At 41.2% G+C, this 20,448-nt stretch overlaps 1 protein-coding gene across 1 annotated transcript; it reads left to right on the forward strand.

Annotated features, from left to right (window-relative positions):
* Positions 1 to 252: 252 nt before the first annotated feature.
* Positions 253 to 19,378, forward strand: LOC111875316 (facilitated trehalose transporter Tret1). Its single transcript, XM_023871456.1, has 8 exons — positions 253 to 332; positions 441 to 519; positions 4,407 to 4,542; positions 10,409 to 10,675; positions 12,570 to 12,688; positions 13,475 to 14,143; positions 16,562 to 16,851; positions 18,729 to 19,378. Exons 1-8 carry the CDS (start codon positions 256 to 258, stop codon positions 18,970 to 18,972), a joined length of 1,881 nt encoding a protein of 626 aa, XP_023727224.1. The 5' UTR covers positions 253 to 255; the 3' UTR covers positions 18,973 to 19,378.
* Positions 19,379 to 20,448: the final 1,070 nt, after the last annotated feature.

Below are 20,448 nucleotides of genomic sequence, written 5' to 3' on the forward strand. Positions count from 1 at the left end.
ATTTTACAACGACCCCATGTTTACACAGCCATATTTTGAGTGAAATATAGGGTAAAGATACTCTTCTGTTCAGTTAATATATGCTCAAAATATCTAGCGGCTTTCAAACGATAATGTGATGATTTATGACTCTGATTATGAGAGAGTTTCGAAGTGTTATTACAGAGACATTATCTGTCCCCAAAACCAGTTGAGTCACACCATAAATTGTTGTCATGCGTTGGTCGAATCTATATACCCTATTAAGTTCTCTCAATGTTTCAGTTACTTACGTATATTGCAGCTAGCATAAGAACCATGGAGGCTAGTAACCACTCCACAGGCACTATGATGTAAGTAATGACATGTTCTTCTGTGTCTATTTCATATCCGAATCTCTTCTGAACAGCAACTGCCAAAGGCAGGATATCAATGGTGAACTGAACTGGTTCCTGTTACAGGACCATGGATACAGAAGCTTTGCCAACACACTCGACACAAATCAGGACTGTGAGTCGCTTCAGGGAAGCGTTACCTCAGGTATCTCTCTTCTATTGTTGCCACAATTCCTCATAATTTGGCAATCCTCACGTGGAATATAAATTCAGGAGTGTTAAGTCTTCAAGGCACACATTATTTTTGCATATGACATTCCACCACATTAATTTGGGGCACGGGGTAGAGTAATTTGTTGAGGCACTATGCTACAAGCCGGAAAGTCGCTTGTTCGAGTCCCGATGAAGTGGATTTTTTAAATTTACCTTATCTTTCCAGCTGCACTATGGCCTTGGAGTCGACTCAGCCTCTAACACAAATGAGTACCAGAAATCTTCCTGGGGGGTAAACCTTACCGCCATCTGTGAGCCAATTGTCTAGATAATGTGGGAGCCTCAAAGTGTCACAACCCTATGGGCCTCCATGGCCTGTTACAGGGATAGCTTTACCACATTAACTCAAAAGGAATAAGATAGATGGGACATGTAGCGTGAGTGGATGAGATGAGAGATGTGCACAAATTTTTCGGACACGAAGGAAAAAGAGCACTTGGAAGACGAAGTCATAAATGGCAAAATAATACTGAAATGAATCTTAATGCAGTAGGGTGGGGTAATGTGGACTGGGCCCTTGTGTTTCAGGGATAAGCTCCGGTTTCGGATTTTGCGAAAAAGGTAATATATATTGGGATTCTATAAAGTTCGCGATTTATGGAAAGCTGAGCGACTATCAATTAAGAACGGCTCTGTTCCATGGAGATAGATTATTTCATTGGGTCCAGTTTTTTTTTTTCATTTGAAATTCACTTCCATACTGGTCCAGCATTTGTAACCATCACAATATTAGACTTAATTTGATATGTGTATATTAATGTGTTGTTCTGGTGTTTTACGAAGTAGAAATCGCAACATACTGCAGTCAGAACAACATAATAGTAACCTGTATTTGAACCAAATTTTTCTCGAATTTCAGAAGTAATCTTTAATGTTAAATAAAATCGTGCAGTGCAGACAAAAGGCAATAAAACAATTATATCATAAAACGGAATGCAGGAAAATTCTAATACCTACATCTACAGTAAATATTTGCACAGCGACGCCAATTAACCGACTTAATTATATGCGACTTTCAAAAGGTTCAGCATCGATGGAAGCTTAGCTCATGGCGCCACTCACTAATCCTACAGTTGTTTAGACCCCCATGAGCCCGTGCAGAATGAGGTTGTTCTGAGAACAGCGTGCTAAGAATATTTGGGTCTAAGAGATATGAAGGCCGGTCACGGTAGCCGAGCGGTCTAAGGCATGCACTGTCTTCGCTCGCTCGGAAACCGGGATCGTGGGTTCGGATCTGTTTCCTGTGAGGTACGAACCCAATTCTTATATATTATTCTTATACACTGCCGGTCACGGTAGCCGAGCGGTCTTAAGGCATGCACTGTCTTCGCTCGCTCGGAAGCCGGGATCGTGGGTTCGAATCCCACTCAGGGCATGGATGTTTGTGTGCGTTTTTCTTTGTTTGTCTAAAGGTAGAGAGGCCTTGCGACGAGGTGATCACTCGCCCAAGGAGTCCTACCGTCTGTGTAAGATCTAGAAAAACCGAAGTGAACGGAGTTCATGGAGGTAGGCCTAGGCCCACTGGGGCTGTAGTGCCAAGGAAAAAAAGATATGTAGTGGTAGGAGGATGGAAACAAATACACAATCACTAGCATACAGGCTTCATTTCATCAGTAATCTGTCAGACGACAGATATTCTTCACCAAATATTATTAAAATGGGATATTTTATATTCTGACATTGGTAAATATTAAGATCGCCTTCGAATATGACGCCCTCCGTAGTCCTAAATTCAAATAATCTCCAAAGCATAATTTTATTAGGTGAGGAACCTGCAGCCTGAAGACCCGAAGAAAGAGAAATATTTACCAGAATATTAAGAGGGCGGAGAGTAAAATTATGATGGATATTACATGAATATGATATAGGCTTAAAAGATATTCCGGCTTCTTACATGTTTAGATATAATCATGTCAGTCGGAAGCACATGAGATCTATTGGCGACTATTACGTTTCATGAAAGGGATTACGTCAAACCAGTAGAACTTACGCAATTCTAAAGGACAAACTCCGAGATGAATTTCCGAAGATTTTTGTGGTGTCACTGATTTCAAACAAAAGAAGCAGATGATTAAACACAGATTATCGAATAATGTTTGCATGCAAATATATAATATAGCATATTGGTATTATGCATTTGTTTTAGTACCCAGCAAAATTTCTGATTCAAGAAATATTTCTCTCCAACAGAACCATGCAAATGAAAATATTCTTATCTCTTACCGGCCTTCCTATACACATTTAATATTATAAATTTTTTCAAAACTCTGTAGTACACGACTAATTTTATGTCCATTGTGAATTCCACAAAAATCAACGCACTTTAACAACGAAACACAATATGAATGATTGCATTGCTTTATTATATATGTTATGACTTAATACAAAAGACTACAAATTGTAATTGAAACTAAAATAAGACGGGCAAGACATAAAGTCATCATTAAGTACAAGTATTTCTAAGTAACTTTAATAAATATTATAGCGCGTAGAACCGTTTCTGGGCAACGGCCCGGTAAACACGTTCCCGCAGTGAAGGACACGAACGCAACAATGGTACAGTAAGAAAGGAACGGTGTTTTCTACGTGGTCCATGCCGAGATGTTATAACCAAAATGGTTTGGGGCAACTATTCAGTCGTGAGAGTGCTCAGTTGATAATCAGTCTGTGAAGAGAAGACTAGGAGGTTGGTGTGTCATGGCCGCTACTCAGTTGTAAGTAAGGCATACAGTTGGAAGGGAATCGCCGGTCAGAGATGACTTGAGCACAGAAGCAGAGGAATAGTCGTTGTTGGAGCCGTTACCAGGCAACTACTAATGAAGACACTGTGGGCTGGAAAATACTTGTAAAATGTAGAAATCAGTGATGGCGCTGTAATTAAGAGTAATTACGAGTTACGTGACAAATTGGTCAAGAAATCGGATGTTAATTTCCAAACCCCGTCGATAGTCACTCATATTACGTGACAAAATGCTGCATACAATACCAAGTGCTACTGCAAAATGAAAAAAATGTCTTCCGTTTCATGGGAAATTACGAGATTAAAAGAAGAACATGAGTCTTACTGTGTGTTCGATCTTGATATCTCTCTACAATAAAATCGCAACGCTGCCGCGTGACATTATGGAAACACAGTGCGACGAAAGAGTGCTGCATCTATAATTCTGAGGGTAAGTGGATCTGTCACTAAGAGTCTCTCTGTCATCAGCTGTTGCCGCCATTTTCATGGAATATTCTTGTTTACAATAGCTTCTTGAATCTAGTATTTTATATTATACACGTATTTATGTCATGACTGGATTATGAGTACATGAAGCAACACTTCGTTTATTCACCAAACTCTCTACGCAGAACTAAAACTTATCAGTACATGTTACATAACCAGTAAACCTGAAACATTGTTAACATGGAGACCAGCCTGGAGATGAACTGCTAACCCAACTAATTGTCTCCATCGAGCGAAATAATTCTTGAGAAGACAAGAGTTTTTCAGCTAGTCAGAAATCCCTTACTTTTTATGCATTCCGAAGGTTAACTGCTCTCTTCATAAGAGCTAGACACTCATCTATATCTTGAGACCATCCACTTCACATCCTCCCACCCTCAATTAATATTATCCTCCCATCTACGTCCAGGTCTTGCAAGTTGTCTGTTCCATAAAGTTTTTCAGAATCAAACTTCATATATATGACTTGTTATAGGTAAAAGCGTGTAAGCATAGCATAAATGTAATTTGCTATAATTTGGAGTTCGTGTAAGCAGTCTTGTGATTACATATTGTCAATTTAATGAAAATGAAACGTTAACAATTTGGGGCAGGTGCTGGCCATGTGTGCTGCAAACATGATGATGGTGAACCTGGCACTGCCCTTCTCACTGTCCACTCTCGTTATCGCCAGCTTACACCGCTCAGGGGTGGATCTCTCCATGGATGATACAGTGGCTTCCTGGTTTGGTGAGCCTTCGAATTCTCTTATTTGTTTGTTCACTAACTTACTCGTATCTGCTTATGTTTTCATTTATCTATTCATTTCTCACGCATCTTCTGCTTATTCATCCATTTATTCACATTCATATTCCTTATTTATATATACGTATATATATATATTATTTTGGTTACTTACTTAACTAACTAACTCCAGTTGAGAAGCTACTCAAGAATTTCATAAAATGTTATGGAACCAGAAGGTTCATTACCGTGCTCACAAGAGTCCACGACTGGTCCTTATCCCGAGGCAGTTCATTCCAGTCCATACCATCCCATCATATCTACGACCCATTTTAATATTGTCCACCCACCTACATTTTGGTATTCCTAGTGGTATACTTCCTTCTGGTCTTCCCACCAATATCCTATATGCATTCCTTTTCGCCCACATTCGTTCTACATGCTCTGCCCATCTCATTATCCCTGGCTTGATCATTCTAATTATATTTGGAGAAGAGTACAAGTTATGAATCTCCTCATTATGCAATTTTCTACAACCTCCTGTCACTTCATCTCTCTTCGGTCCTAATATTTTCCTCAACACTCTGTTCTCAAACACCCTTAGTCTATGTAACTCCCTTAATGTCAGAGACCAAGTTTCACATCCATACATAACCACAAACAAAATTATAGTTTTGTATGTTCTCATTGTTTTGTTTATAGACAGCAGACGAGAAGACAAAAGATTCTGGACTGAACTATAGCAATCATTACCCGAGTTCAATCTCCTTTTAATTTCCTCCTGAATCAGGTTTTGATTTGTTATAGTCGTTCCAAAATATCTGAACTGTGTCACATTTTCAAAACATCTGTTACCTATGTAAGTTTTGAGGTTTTCACGGCGATGACAATGAAGAAAGTCGTCTTTCTTCATCTGTTACCTATCTTTACGTCATTATTCTGCCCTGCATTTTGGTAGCGAGTTAGCAACTTACACATAGTTTGCTCTGTGTTTATTTCTATAACAACCTCTTTACGTGCGTCAATTAAAATTAATGTGATTTTCTTTAGAGTATCTATATTATCATCCAATCGATTCACATTGTGAGCCTAACAGCTGATGTGTCCCATTTAATTTCAGTCCTACCTGCTTTTCCTAGACCTTCCTAATGGCATATTCTAAAACAAAGTTGAAAAGCAGTGGCGATAAAGCATCTCCTTGTCTTAGACCATTCTTGATAGGGAAATTATCAAACAAATGTTTACCTATACGGACTTTACTATACGCTTCGTTAAAACACATTTTAATCAGCCCAACTAGTTTCATGGATATCCCAAACTCTATCAGAATATTGTACAATACTTCCCTCCTAACTGAATTTTAGGCTTTCTTGAAGTCTAAAAATAGCTGATGTACTGTCTCATTGTGCTCCCACTTTTTCTCCAATATCTGACGAATGAAAAAATATGATCAGTAGTTGATCTATTACATTGAAACACACATTGATGATCCCCAATAACTTTATCTATGTATGGACTTAAGCCTGAGAGAAGAATATTGAATAAAGTTCTGTATGAAGTTGATTGCAGTGATATCCTACAATAATTACTACAGTAAGTTTTATCACCCTTCTTGTGAACTCCTTCCACTGATCAGGTAATTTTTCCTCATTCGAAATAGAATTTTAATTAGCTCATGGATCTTAGACCGTAATATTTCACCTCCTGCTTGAATAACATCTGCCGGAATTTGATCACTACCTGGCGATTTATAACGTTTCAAATTTGCAATAGCATTTTCAAACTGGAAAGGGCTAGTATCAGATATCAAGGGCTCAGCTGTATGGATTTCTATCTGCCTAACATCACTGACCCTATCTACATTCAGTAACAGAGAAGTAGTTCCTCCAGCTATTCAAAATGTTGTGGGAATCTACAAGCAGATAACCATTCTCATCTTTCACTAAATTACTAAGTTAGTAACCTCTCTCAAATTATTTATTCCTCTATACGGATCGCTAATGTTCTTGTTCTTACTGCTCATTGCAAGCTCATCAATTTTGTCTTTCAGATATTCCCTCTTTTTGTTCCTGAAATGCCTGCTGGTTTCACGTCTTATATTGTTCAGATTATCCCCATTTATTTCACTGGGTTCCTGTCTGAAATTTTTATATTCTCTCTAATAGTTTCCCAAGCTCTATTAATATCCACTTTAGTGTCTAAGTTTTCCAAAGCTGAAAATCTATTTGCAATTTCAACATGATACTGCTCCTTACTCTCTACCTCATTTAATTTCTTGACATTGACTCTCTCCATATGAACTGTGTGAGTTGTTTATTTACTCACTGCCAGTCTCTCCCTAAATTTTGCCACCACCAGATAGTGATCAGAGAAAACCCGCCCAAGCACCTCTTTGTCCACCACAAATCCCACTTAACCAGACCCGGGATCGAACCCGGGCCGCCGCGGTGGGAAGCCGGCGACTAACCGCTTCAGCTATGGCGCGGCCCAATGTCAAAGTAAATTTATTAATATTACGATGTGGGAACATGGTACTTTGACAATTATACTTACGTAAATGGCAAAGTTTACTAACCTAATCCCATTATCAATATTATTTTCGTGTGGACCCTCGGTCCCGGTTCTTGGTTTCAAAATATCTTATCTACTTTGACATTGAAGTCTCGTAAAAAAATTTCCATATGACATTTAGGACATTTGACAAGTACGCGTTCTAGCGTCTCGTAGAGACTGTCCTCCATATACACAATTCTATCTTTGCTGAGGCAAGGATATTAAGAACAATGGTATCACACCAGCGACCTTATGTATGACAGCCCATCACTAACAGACTCTACCCTCTTAATTGCTGATATTATTATATACAAAAACCTGTAAATAATTCATGATTCTCAGTCCCATTTCATACAAATATATCGTACATATTCACCTGCTGGTTCGGTGCCACCTCCGTCCCACGTGGCTTCCCGTATTGCCGCTAAATCTAACTTCGCTATTTCATTCGAAACTCGCATGAGCGTACCTGACCCATACAGACTCCTTACATTCCACATACCAACTTTCATGTCAATTTGCTTTAGTTTAGGTCCTTTATCCAAATAATCCATCAAAGTCCGAGGTCTTTTTGTGACATTTCGTAACAAGCTTATTTTTTTACGGTGAGAAATTGTTAGTCTCACGCCCAACCCTTAAGGTGGTGGGCCACCCCTTGTCGACTGTCCGCGACTACTTATTCAATATATTTGCAGCTACCCTCCATAACTGGAGGCAGTCCACTTCATCCGTTACCTGCGGACCCACAATTCAGTAGTGACAAGGGAACTACCTCATGTTTTATTTACTTAAATATATTAAATACATAATATATCTATATATTCATCAATGTATTTATTTACAAATTTGTATTTAAGTACCTATTTATCTACTTATCTATTTACATTCCTATTTATTTTTTCATTTACTTATGTTCTCTTTAAATACGCTATCGCTATATCAGATTACAATTTTTTTAATGATAGAATAATTAATGAATAATTAAAAGTACTATCTTCTGAGATGAGACGCTATCAGTGCTAGTGAATAGGTACCAACACCTCGGAGAAAGGAAATGCCTCAATTTTCAAGCTCGAAGAATAGAATGAATAAGAAAGCAAGAAGAGACAGACACACAGACTAATGGGAAGGATTTATGAAGTAGGTCGTTGAGATAGCCTTAAGTGCAATGACATACAAGCCAAGTTTAATAAACATTGGTTCAGACATTCGAAAATGGATGAGGGGGTACACATACGGACACAGACACACATACAGGCAACATAGAAGGCAAGGTTATCTCATAAGCCACTTTAATTTCTTTTTCGAAATAAGAGAAGTAAGCTAAAAGAGAGAAGCTGCATTTCCTGGTGGGACGGTCGCTACTGCTTCAAGAAGATGCCCGCGTGAGAACGGAGGGGCTTACGGGTATCGGCAGAGCATGCGTTTGACACCAACCCTACACTCCAGACCGTCCAGACGGTCCAGACATCGTCACTTGTGATTTCTTGGCATTTGCAAACTTAAGCGAGGGCTACTAGGATATAGATTCAGCCCTGACAGTGAAGCCAAGAGAGCCACAGCATATAACCCACGCAGGATGTCTGCAAATGACCTACAGCGCCGTGTTTGAGAAATCTGTGGGTGTTAAGGGGATTACCCAGTAGCGTTCTGATTTACCTCATTGGTTTAGACACTACATACATAGAGCCGTTATCTTAGCCTTTGACTTCCAATACTTGCTAGACCGTAGCGGGGACTAGTCTGAGCCGGAAATGACGTCACTAGACTAACCGCAAGTAAACAAACACATTAAAGTCCTTATCATGTTAAACCTGGCTACTGTTGTGTTTATCGTGTCAGAATTCATTGAAAACAATACTTCCAAAACTACTCGTAGATTTGTTTTCCTAATCAGACATGAGCGAGGAAAATGAAAATTCATTTTCTGTAGCGCTGCTTAACTAATTAAACACTACTCCATGAAGGCGCGTGGGGGAGTGGATGTATGAACCCACGTATTCCTGACTTTGGCACTATTTGGAGTTGAGTGGTCAGTTTCAAGTCCCATCCTCTTTACTCCCGGGGATAGAGCCCCGGTACCCTTTGGATACGAGGCTGAGTGGGCCCCAGAACGGGTCTGGACGACGTGGAGAAGAGAAATTTCTTGACCTAACCGGGACTCGAACTCCAACCTCTTGGTCGTCCAGCCAGTATCCAGTCGCTATACCGATTGCGCCATCCCGACATTAAGTTTAAGTCAGCTTTTACTTTCATCCAAGTACGGTGTCAAAAAGGCGTATAGGGAAATTCAAGACCTCGGCTCCAGGAGGGGTTAAGTTGTCAGATTAACGCTGCGACCGCTCTATCACCCTTTATTCTTTTCAAAGGAGATAAGGTGAGTTCAAGGACAGCCCGGACCAAATGACACAGAGGAAATCTAAGTATTTTAACATCAGCAAGTACGGAACATTGTGGGCCAGAGGGTAGCACCCAAAGATTCGCTGCCCAGTTTTAGAACGTGCATAGCAATTTTCGGTCCTTCCAGGTGAAGGCCAGGGTAGAGCCTCAAGACAGGTCATGAACACTTCCTTCTCCTTCACTTCCAATTCATTGTTCACTACTCATTCTGTCATTCGAAGCCCTGTTTTCTGAGATAGGCTTTAAGTCGATGCGCTTGGTTGTCGTCAGAGAAGATAGGTTTAGGAGTTCTATACGAAGCACACCTTATATGAAGTAATATCGAGTCGTCTGTCTGAGGCCTAGTATTAGGGTCTAAGTTGGTGTATTCATTTAATTAAAAATTGACATAAAAGCTTTCACTTAAATTCATTTTGAAATTCCAATTTTTATCTATATTAATCTGTAAAAAAAGTTCCTTTTTCATAAAGCCATAAATAAACTTTTTCCATAGATACCAAAAACCATCTTAGAGATTTTGTTTAAATCTGTGACATTCACTAAAAAAGTCATAAAATTTATACATGGCGTAACACCATAAATCCAATTTATCATATATCCAATTTCACATATTCTGCTGAAATTCTATATGGAAGAGTCATTAATTTGCATTTCATTGCTTCAAATTCAAAGCAAGCTTAATAAATTACAACGATCGCGAAATTTACGAGAATTCATTTTCGCGCTCCAATGGCTTTTATAACGAGGTTTATTTTTCCGAGACAGCTTCATTTTTCGTGATTTGGTTTGATTTATTTAAATATTTTTGTAATATTATCCTCTGTGATTATATTGAGTGAGAAGTGTGGTACTTGTTCACATACAAAAATTGTTTCCAAGCGACATTTCTCAACAGTTGCTTGTTGTCCTGTTCTTGTAGGTAGTCTGCCGTTCTTCTGTCAGCCAATTGGGAGCCTGGCGTCCGGGTTCATAGTACAATGGCTTGGCCGGAAGAGGTTCCTGATGATCATCAACATCCCATATTTTGTGGGCTGCATATTGATTAGTACGGCCCCCTCGATCACCGTACTCGTTCTCGCTAACACGCTGCTAGGCACTACGGTCGGCTTGTGTGAGGCCCCCCTCAACAGCTATTTTGGCGAGATCTGTCAGCCAAGCCTGCGCAGTATCCTGACAGGCAGCGGAGGTAAAGTAATACACTCATTTTTTTTGCACATACTCACGAGTCCTCATCAGATTTAAGGGCAAAATCATGGTATAAAAATATCTAATCAGTTCTTGGAAAGTGTGGAAAATTTCGAATTGTATGGAAAGGAATCTGCCACAGGGAACCAAGTCCTTATTGAAATTCTAATAATTGTTCAGCTGCCATGAAATTCACTGTGTTTTATGAAACCTTAAAGTTCATTACCGTGTTCACATAAGTACACCAGAGATATGAATCCGTTCCGTAACATCCCACCCTATTTCTATGGATCAACTCTCTTATCCTGCATCTAAGCCTAGGTCTTCCAAACTGTCCCTTTATTTCATGTTTTCCTAAGAAAAGTGTATGCTTTTTTTCTTATGTCTCATACATGTATTTGCTACGTTCCCCCACCATCGAGATATTCTTGATGTTATTATTTTGATACTACGAGTATTTCATGAGGCCTGCAAATCATGAAGTTCCTCATCGTTGAACTTGTTTCAACTTCCTGTTAATTTCTTCCTCCTAGGTCCAAAAACGTTCTTCTCAGCATCCTGTTCTCAAACATGCTCAGTCTGTATCGTTTCTTTAATATGCATTACGTGGGAACTGCAGCAACAAATCAAAATATACATAGAGAAAAAACAATTAAAGTAAAAGTAAAGTGAAGGTATAATTGTAACAGGCCGTGGAGGCCCATAAGGTTGTGAGACGTCGAGGCTCCCACACTTTCTAGATAATCGACTCATAAATGACGGTGAGGTTAGCCTTATGCACCGACCACCCTTTATCCCCAGGAATATTCCTGGTACTAATTTCTGTTAGAGGCTGAGTTAACCCCAGTGCCATAGTGAGGCTTGAAGGATTAGGTAAATTAAAAAAAAAATCCACCTCATCGGGATTCCATCCCGTGACCTTCCGGCTTGTAGCAGAATGCCTCAACAAAAATCGCTACCGCGTGCCCCCCCCCACAAAAATCAATAGACTAGTAAATTCGGCGAATATTTACTAATTTACCATTTCTAGTTTACCATATCTAAAACTGTAAAATTAAGATATATAAGACTTAGGTTTGATTTGTTAATTAGCATCAAGAAATTTTATACAGTTTTACAAAAAAACTTTAGATTCCCAGGAAACTGCTGTGTTTGTGAAATGTTCTATTTTGTGTACTATGTATTGTAGCATATAAGTGTACGTACTTTACGTCTAAACTTATGTATGGTGGTTTGCTATTTGTAGTGATGTTTGCCCTCTGAAGATGGTCCACAGAGACCGAAACATGTAAGGGCGTTAAGTTTTCACGTAGTAAAAATCTTACAGGTCACATTGGACGGAGTGATTTATATTTGTAAGACGTAGGTTATTTTGTTGGACGTAAAATTGTGTGTCACATTAAGGGAAGGACAGAGACTGAAGGTGTTTGTGATGAGGGTGCTGAGGGGAATGTTCGGATGATATGGAGATGAGTTAAAAGGAGGACGAAGGAAAACTCGTAATGCGGAACTTCTTAATTTGTACTTTTCATCGAGTACTATTAGGATGATTAAACCTACGAGAATGAGATTGGTGAAGCATGTAGTACGCATGGGAGAGGTAAGAAATTAATACACAATTTGATCGGAGAACCCTAAGGTCTCATCTTAAAGACTTCGGAGATTGTAGAATAATATGAAAATATTCCTTAAATAGTGCGAGACTTTCTGGACTGGAGTCCTATGGACTAGAATAGGATTTGGAAGTTGGTTCTTGTGGCCAAGGTAAAGAGCCTTCGGGATCCAAAAAAGGCAGATAATTTCTTGATTAGAGCAATTAGAGTCTCTAGAAGGGCTCTGTTCCATCGAGTCAGTCAGTTAATGGAGTAGTTTCAAATTTGGTGCATATGTTACAGCAATTTTCTACCAGGTGGGGATGTTCACGCTGTTTGTTCTGGGCAGCATGACGAGCTGGAGGACCTCGGCAGGAATTGTGGCCGTGATCCCGATAGTCACCATATTAATGCTGAGTATGGTGAGTGAAGACACGACCTTGCGGATTATAAGGTCTACAGAATTAACATCCTGCACGGTAACCATTGCTAGCAGTGGAATCTTCCGCGCAGTTTCTCTTCACAAGAATTTGTGGCAACGAATTATCGGATCGTCCAAATCCGGTCTCTAAATTCACATTCCAACACTTGAGAGTCAAAAGCTTATTTCACGAAACAGACATTAAAATAATTAGTATCTGTTAAAAGTTTAGAGGCCTCTGTGGTCTAGTGGTCAGCATTCCTGGCTACAAATCCAGAGGTCCGGGTTCGATTCCTGGCACTACCAGATTTTTCCTGAGCAGTAGTGGGTCTGGAACGGGGTCCACTCAGCCTCGTGATGATACTTGAGGAGCTATTTCAAGGAAAGAGCGGCTCCGGTCTAGAAATCCGAAATTAACGACCGTGGGGATTCGCTGCGCTGACCACGCGACAACCTCTATTCGCTAAAGTTGGCACTAACTTCGCCGACAAGCGGCGGTCGCTCGGTCGGTATAGTTAGCTTGCGGAATAAAATCATGGAGTATATTTTTTTAAAGTTTAGATATTAGTAAACTGGTAAAAAATAAGTGGAGCCCAGAACATCACAGACACAGCACAAATATTATTATATCACATATTACCACATATCTGCCTTGTAATTTTACTCAAAATTATTGCTAAATAAAATTTTCATAAGAACATGTAAAAATATATCAATTTCACTCTCAGTTAGATTCTAACTGGAAAAAGATGCTCAATATTGTTGAAAAATTTTCTACTGCCACCAGGTTCCAGAATCTCCAATATGGCTGGTATCCCAGGGACGAACAAAGGACGCAGAAGCCGCCTTGTGCTGGTTAAGAGGATGGGTAGATGAAAGCGCAGTACAATTCGAACTGGAAAAATTAGTGAAATACCACGAAACCGCAACAAAGAAATCTGCTCAGAGACTGAGAAAAAATACGGCGAAGAACATTCCATTAGAATTACAAAAAATGTCAAATTACAAACAGAGTCCAGAACTAACGAGCCTGTTGCCATGTACCGATGTTAAACTGTTAAACGATCAACAGGAAATGAATCAAGCGACGGATGACAACGTCCATCTGCCTTCAGATAAAGACGGAAGTCCAATAGTAGGAATTGATCTGGCAAAGGGAATGGCGACTGTAGTAAGCCGTGACGAAAGCGAGTTCATGTCTTCAGGTAAAGAGGAAGTGATCGGAGAAGAGTTGTCGCCGGAGTTCGCTATTATTGGAGGCCATGATGGAGATAGAAGACTGTCCAAGCCCGCGGCAATTATCAGGATGCTTCTAGAAAGGGAAACGCTGCGTCCACTGTTTCTTACTGTATCTTTCTTCTCGTTCTACGCATTCGGAGGAATACCGTCCGTTAGGCCGTTCCTGGTGGAAGTTGTCGAAAGCTTTCATTCTCCCATTGAGAGCTCATGGAGCACGGTAAGTCCAGTTTGCGTTAGAAACACGTGTCTTCATTGATTTCTGAACGAGCACACTGACTGATAATTTAGGTAATAATTTTGTAACAATAGCAACGGTATTCTGCACCATACTGATGTGATATCTGTTTATTTCTTGGTTTATTTAATTAAACTATGAGAACTACTTTAGGATCCGGGATAGTGCATTCGGTATAGTGACTGGCTATGGGCTGAATGGCTGAGGGGTCAGAGTTTGAGTACCAATAGGGACAAGATTTTCTTCTCTCCTCGTAGTCTAGAAAGTTTCCGGGGCCTACCCAACTTCCTATCGAAAGGGTACCGAGGGATATTTCCTCATGAATAAAGCGACAATGGCGTGAAGCTGATCACTCACATCCAACTAGTATCGAGGTCAAGAAAATGTGGATCTATACATCCCCTACCCCATACGCCTTTATAGCGTAGTGCTTAATTAGTTAAGCACGGGGACAACTTTACCTTAACTTTTACTATGCCTCCAGTATCTTGACCTTAAAATGAATTGCCTAGGAAGAGATTTATTACTTGACTACTGCCCATTGAGAGCCCTTGTCGTTTCCAAATTAAGTTAAATTTCCTTAAAATGACTGAACTGATACAGACAGAATTTTCGAAAATGCCAAGATCTCATTTGGCTGACGCTGAGAATCTCGGTCCTTTGTTACATGCTGAGAGATGCCATAACAATATAAAAGTCTGTTTGATTTCTAATCATATTTGGATTCCATTCTTTGTCTACTCAGCTTTCGTTTTCTTTCAGCCTACTTTCTTTTCTCTGTGCAATGAAGTAGGTATGACATTGCTATCCTGTTTGCATGGCCGTCCTTTCTACTTCTGAACCACTTCACCGATCTTTACAAAATTTGATATGAACGTTACGCCACTAAGCCACTACCATCCAAAGGCAATACCTTCTAATTTCCTTAAATCAGCAATGACGACATGACGGTGTGCGAAATTATGAAATGAACAGAACTTAGCGCTTCTTAATTTACAGTATTAACATGATGAATAATAATAGATGTTCGAGAAATATTCAACTGCTCAAAGCAAATTCTTAGAATGTAAGAAAAATAACATGACCCTCGTGAGAAAAATTTAATTCGCTCTCGATACTAACACCACTAGAGAGAGTTTCGTGAAATATGGACTGAAGATAGTCGTAAACATACTCACACACTGCGATTAATATTGTAACATGATTACGTGATCCTTTATTATTTAACGACTCGACATACAAGTTTCTGAGACAGTGAATATAGCGACTTGCCATGAGCATTTGCAGTAATTGAAGAAACTGCAGTGCCTGCGAAACAAGGTTCACCGTACCATTGGCAAATTTCCAAGGTGCACACCGGTCCGAGAATTGTACGAGTACATGACTTTCCAAGTACTGTATCCTTAAAAAGTAAAAGTAAAAAGTAAAGCTATCCCTGTACCAGGCCGTGAAGGCCCATAGGGTTGTGAGACGTTGAGGGTCCCACACTATCTAGACAATCGGCTCAAAGATGGCGGTAAGGTTGCTGGCCGCGCTTTACTCCCCAGGAAAATTATTTAAATAATTCCTGGTACTAATTTCTGATAGAGGCTGAGTCGACCCTAGGGCCTAGTGCGGCTGGAAGGATTAGGTCAACTGAAAAAAATCCAATGACCTCAACGGGACTTGAACCCGCGACCTTCCGGCTTGTAGCATAGCCCCTCAACCAACCATCCTTATGATTAAATAACGAAATTGTGCAGATACAAGCAGAGGTCATACAAAATCAAGAAAGTGAAAATGTTCGCTACATTGGAAAAGGCGAAGCCCGACCCACAAAATATAATATGTTTATAATTGGCGTCGGTCAAGCGTTCAAGTGACTTGTTACGAGATATAGGCGTTCAATAAATTCAATTTTCAATCCAAACCCCGTGTCTAATCACTAACACGTGACAATAATCACAAACATGGAACGGTACAAAACTTTACGGCTATGTTGGACTAAATGAGCGGGGACTCCACAAAATTAAAATAAATAGGAATAGCAGTAGTAATGGGCTGTGCCATAGCTCAAGCGGCGGCCCGGGTTCGATCCCGGATCTGGTCCAGTGGGATTTGTGGTGGACAAAGTGGCGCTGGGGCAGGTTTTTTCCGAGTACTTCGGTTTCCCCTGCCAATCTTCATTCCACCAATTGCTCCACAATCACCCTCACCTATCATCTGGGGCTGGTACAATAGGCCAGAAGTGGCCGCAGTACAAGGGACTTGGTCCCACCCCACTAGCAATACAAAACAACAGTAGTAATGAGTCTGCGGAGATAGAAATATATACAATATAACAACACGCTTTGTGAATTCTGATGGATGCCATTTGTTAAGTAGAGCCTGCCATTCTACGAGCACGAAATCATGTCTCAGGTGATGATGGCGACAGCCGCATTCATGGGTAGCGTGCTGATGATCGGCTCAGTAAACAGGCTCGGGAAGCGAATACTGGCGCTGGCAAGCACGGCTGTCTGCGCCCTGTCATGCCTGCTCCTTGGGCTGTACGGGTACCTGTTCATCGCCCCAGTCACAAGAGTCTCGGAAGATGAGAACGTCCTGGCAGCCACCTGGGTGCCACTGATGTTGCTAGCAGTTCTGTTCTTCTCCAACGCCATTCAAGGGGAGATACCGTGGCTTCTCGTTGCAGAGGCCTTCCCGTTCAGGTAGTGTTACGAAGCGAACTGTGTCTTATATCTCGGGTTTCGCAAAATGTATGTATTGTGTTCATGACGTAATCAGTTCCAGTCTCGACTGGACTGCCGGGTCTCGTGGTTCACGTCAGCTTCTCGAGATAATAACGGTATAGTAACCTATACTGGCAGTGGGTTGTACTTTTTACGGCCATGTACACGGTTCTGCTCCCCCTTGAGGAGCCGAGATAGTGCAGTCGGCATAGCGACTGACTACGGGCTGGACGACCGAGAGGTCGGAGTTCGAGTCCCGGTAAGTAAGGTAAATTTGTTCCTATGCTCAACTAATTAAACACTGAGCCATTAAGACGTAGGGGGAGTAGATGTACGAGTATAGATCCACATTTTCTTGACCTCGGCACTAGTTGGAGGTGAGTGGTCAGCTTCACGCCCCTGCCGCTTTACCCGCGGGGAAAGAGCCCCCGGTATCCATTGGATGTGAGGCTTGGAGGACCCCAGAGTCGGTCTGGACTCGAACTCCGACCCCTCGGTCATCCAGCCCGTAGCCAGTAGCTATACCGACTAAGCTATCCATGCGAGTCCCGATAAGATCAAGAATCTTCTCTTCTTCATGTAGGCCAGACCGGCTCTGAGCCCCCTCCCCAGCCTCCTATCAAATATGTACCGGGGGCTCTTTTCCCGAGGGTAAAGAGGCCGGGACGTGAAGATGACCACTCTCCTGCAACTAGTGACGAAGTCAAGAAAATATGGATCTACACATCCACTCCCCCTTACGCCTTCAAGGCGTAGTGCTTAATTAGTTAAGTACAGGGACAACTTTACCTTTACTGTTACCCTTAACCTCGAGTTCAAAATCAGCCTCTCAGTCGGTAGAGCGATGGGCTGGACGGCCGGGGCTCGATTTCCGGTAGGGGCAAGAGATTTTTTTCTATTCTGCAGTTTTCAGACCTGCTCTAAGGCCCAGTCAGCCTCCTATCCCATGTGTACTGGGCACTTTTACTCGGGGGTAAAGCGACATGGACGTGAAGCTGATCACTTAACACCAATTAGCGCCGAGATCAAGAATGGTGGAGCTATAACTCCGCTCCTCCATGCGTCTTCGTGGAGTTGTGTTTAATTGATTAAATAAGCACAGGGAATACTTCAGTTTTTTTATCTTTGTCTGAAATGTTTCTGAAGGTGCGTCTTCATTAGATATCGGTACAGACAATCTTGTTATGATTGGAGCGTTACTATATTCTACTTTCAGCACCAGATGGAGCCACAGTAACCACACGGGGGTTCTCTGTCATTTCTTTGACAACGTTGCCCGCTCATGATATTATGCACCCTCAAAAATGTTGTGAAGAGAGGGCAACACTGTTGCAAATACTCGTACATGACTGATCGCACAGATAGGTCGAACCACCGGCCTGTCGAATGATATTCCAGGCGCACAAAATTTTGTTTCAACGATATATTTGTAAGAAACAAAGTAAATTACTCGTACTAACGAAATGAAGATTGTTTTCTTCTGGGATGTGGTGCCATGAAATTAGTTAGAAATTTACCACGCTTTCAGAAGTACGATTTGACTTCATCTTTATAGTAGAAGACACTCCTCCAAGAGGAGGTAGCAGGTACCTCCGAAAGGCTGGAACTATCTGTCAGATTATTCGGGATTACATCCCAGAAGACACAATTCTTCATATTCACAGAAAAGAGAAGCTCCGCTCTCACATATTAACATGCTAATTTACGTATACATATGTTTAGTTTCTGGTTCATCATCCATCATCATCCACGAGTAAGTGTAACATTTAACACGTTCCCACATTTTTCCATCTACTATCAATTACGGTGCAACTAATTGTGGAGGGCTCGATGAATTCATCTGTATTCCTGTGCAGGACGAGGGGATTTGCCAGCGGAATGGCTGCAGCTGTTAGCTACTTTATGTCCTTCTTGGGCGCTAAGACATTCCTCAACATACAGCAGAGTCTGCAGCTGTACGGTTCTTTCTGGCTCTACGGCGCAGTCAACAGCTTCTGCTTCGCCTTCCTCTACTTCCTGCTTCCAGAAACAGAGGGAAAGTCCCTTGAGGATATTGAGCGAATCTTTGCCGGTAGCAGTCCCGTCAAAGCAACACGCTGAACGGCGTCAACAGTAAACATAAAGGGAGTACATCGCTCTAACGTACAGAGCAGGCGAGCGGACCAGCTGGCAGGGCATCGCAGTTTTTCCAGTACATGATATTATAACCCCTGAATTAAAATCCAGCAACCAGCCCCGTAATAGCAGGGGTGTAAATCCCACTACTTCCCGATGATGAAATCTAATTAGCTCCCTGTAGCTATACGCACAGATATGAGACGAAACAAAACTAATCCTGTGTATATACGTGCAATTAAAACATGTAAAGGTAGCTGTGTTCCTCTGTCACAGCACAAACTACCCAACCGATTTCGATAAAGCATAGTATTATATATACACGTTAAATGTTGACAAGATGTTATGGTTTAGTTTGGATAATTTAATAAACAATATATTCTCACATCAAGGTTAGGTACCATATATATTTCCAGTCCTTGAATATATGCGTATCTGATATGTTTCCTAATTCATTATGCCAATGTATGTATAAGCTTTATTCATTAGAATTAATTTGCATTAGTTAGAAAATAAAGGGGTCCTAAATAAAGTCATAAAGTAAAGCTGTCCCTGTAACAGGCCGTGGTGGCCCATAGGGTTGTGAGACGTTGAGGTTCCCACATTTTCTAGACAATCGGCTCACAGGTGGTGGTAAGGTTGTCACCCTGACGTGCTGGCCGCCCTTTACCCCCAGGAATATTCCTGGTACTCATTTATGTTAGAGGCTGAGTCGACCCCAGGGCCATAGTGCGGCTGGAAGGAATAAGTAAATTGAAAAAAAAAATCCACCTCATCGGGATTCGATCCCGCGACTTTCCGGCTTGTAGCATAGGGCCTCATCTAACTACGCTACGTTGTCATATGCAAGGAAATGATATTGAATAAGGATTGTAGCAATAAAATATTTGCGCAAATCTGTACAAAATATCTGGTATAATAACGCCTCTAAATATGCGCCATCAAAAGCGACTTCCACGTTCCCATGATGGTTCCGCAATCTGATGGACACCTTTGTTTCTTTTCCTTTTCCTTGGCACTACAGCCTCAGTGGGCCTAGGCCTACCTCCATGAACTTCTCCGTTCACTTCAGTTTTTTCTAGATCATACACATTCGGTAGGACGCCCTGGGCGGGTGATCAGCTCGTCGCAAGGCCTCTACCTGTACACAAACACAGAAAAAGGCACACGCACAAACTAAACATCCATGCCCTGAGTGGGATTCGAACCCACGAGCCCGGTATCCAAGCGAGCGAAGATAGTACATGCCTTAGACCGCTCGGCTACCGTGACCGGCCCTGATGGACATCTACTAGGTTTACATATCGTTGTGTACACTTACAAGTCAAACAGCTGTCATGAGTGGATTCAGAGGCCAGTTTACGGTTGTGGGACCCCCCTGGGGGCAATCAAAACATGGAGACCCCTATCAGAAACAACAGAATTAGTTTATGATAATTCTTTTCTTGTTTTTCTTGTTCC

Source organism: Cryptotermes secundus, unplaced genomic scaffold (assembly GCF_002891405.2).
Source record: "Cryptotermes secundus unplaced genomic scaffold, Csec_1.0 scaffold1548, whole genome shotgun sequence".
Classification (NCBI taxonomy): Eukaryota; Metazoa; Arthropoda; class Insecta; order Blattodea; family Kalotermitidae; genus Cryptotermes; species Cryptotermes secundus.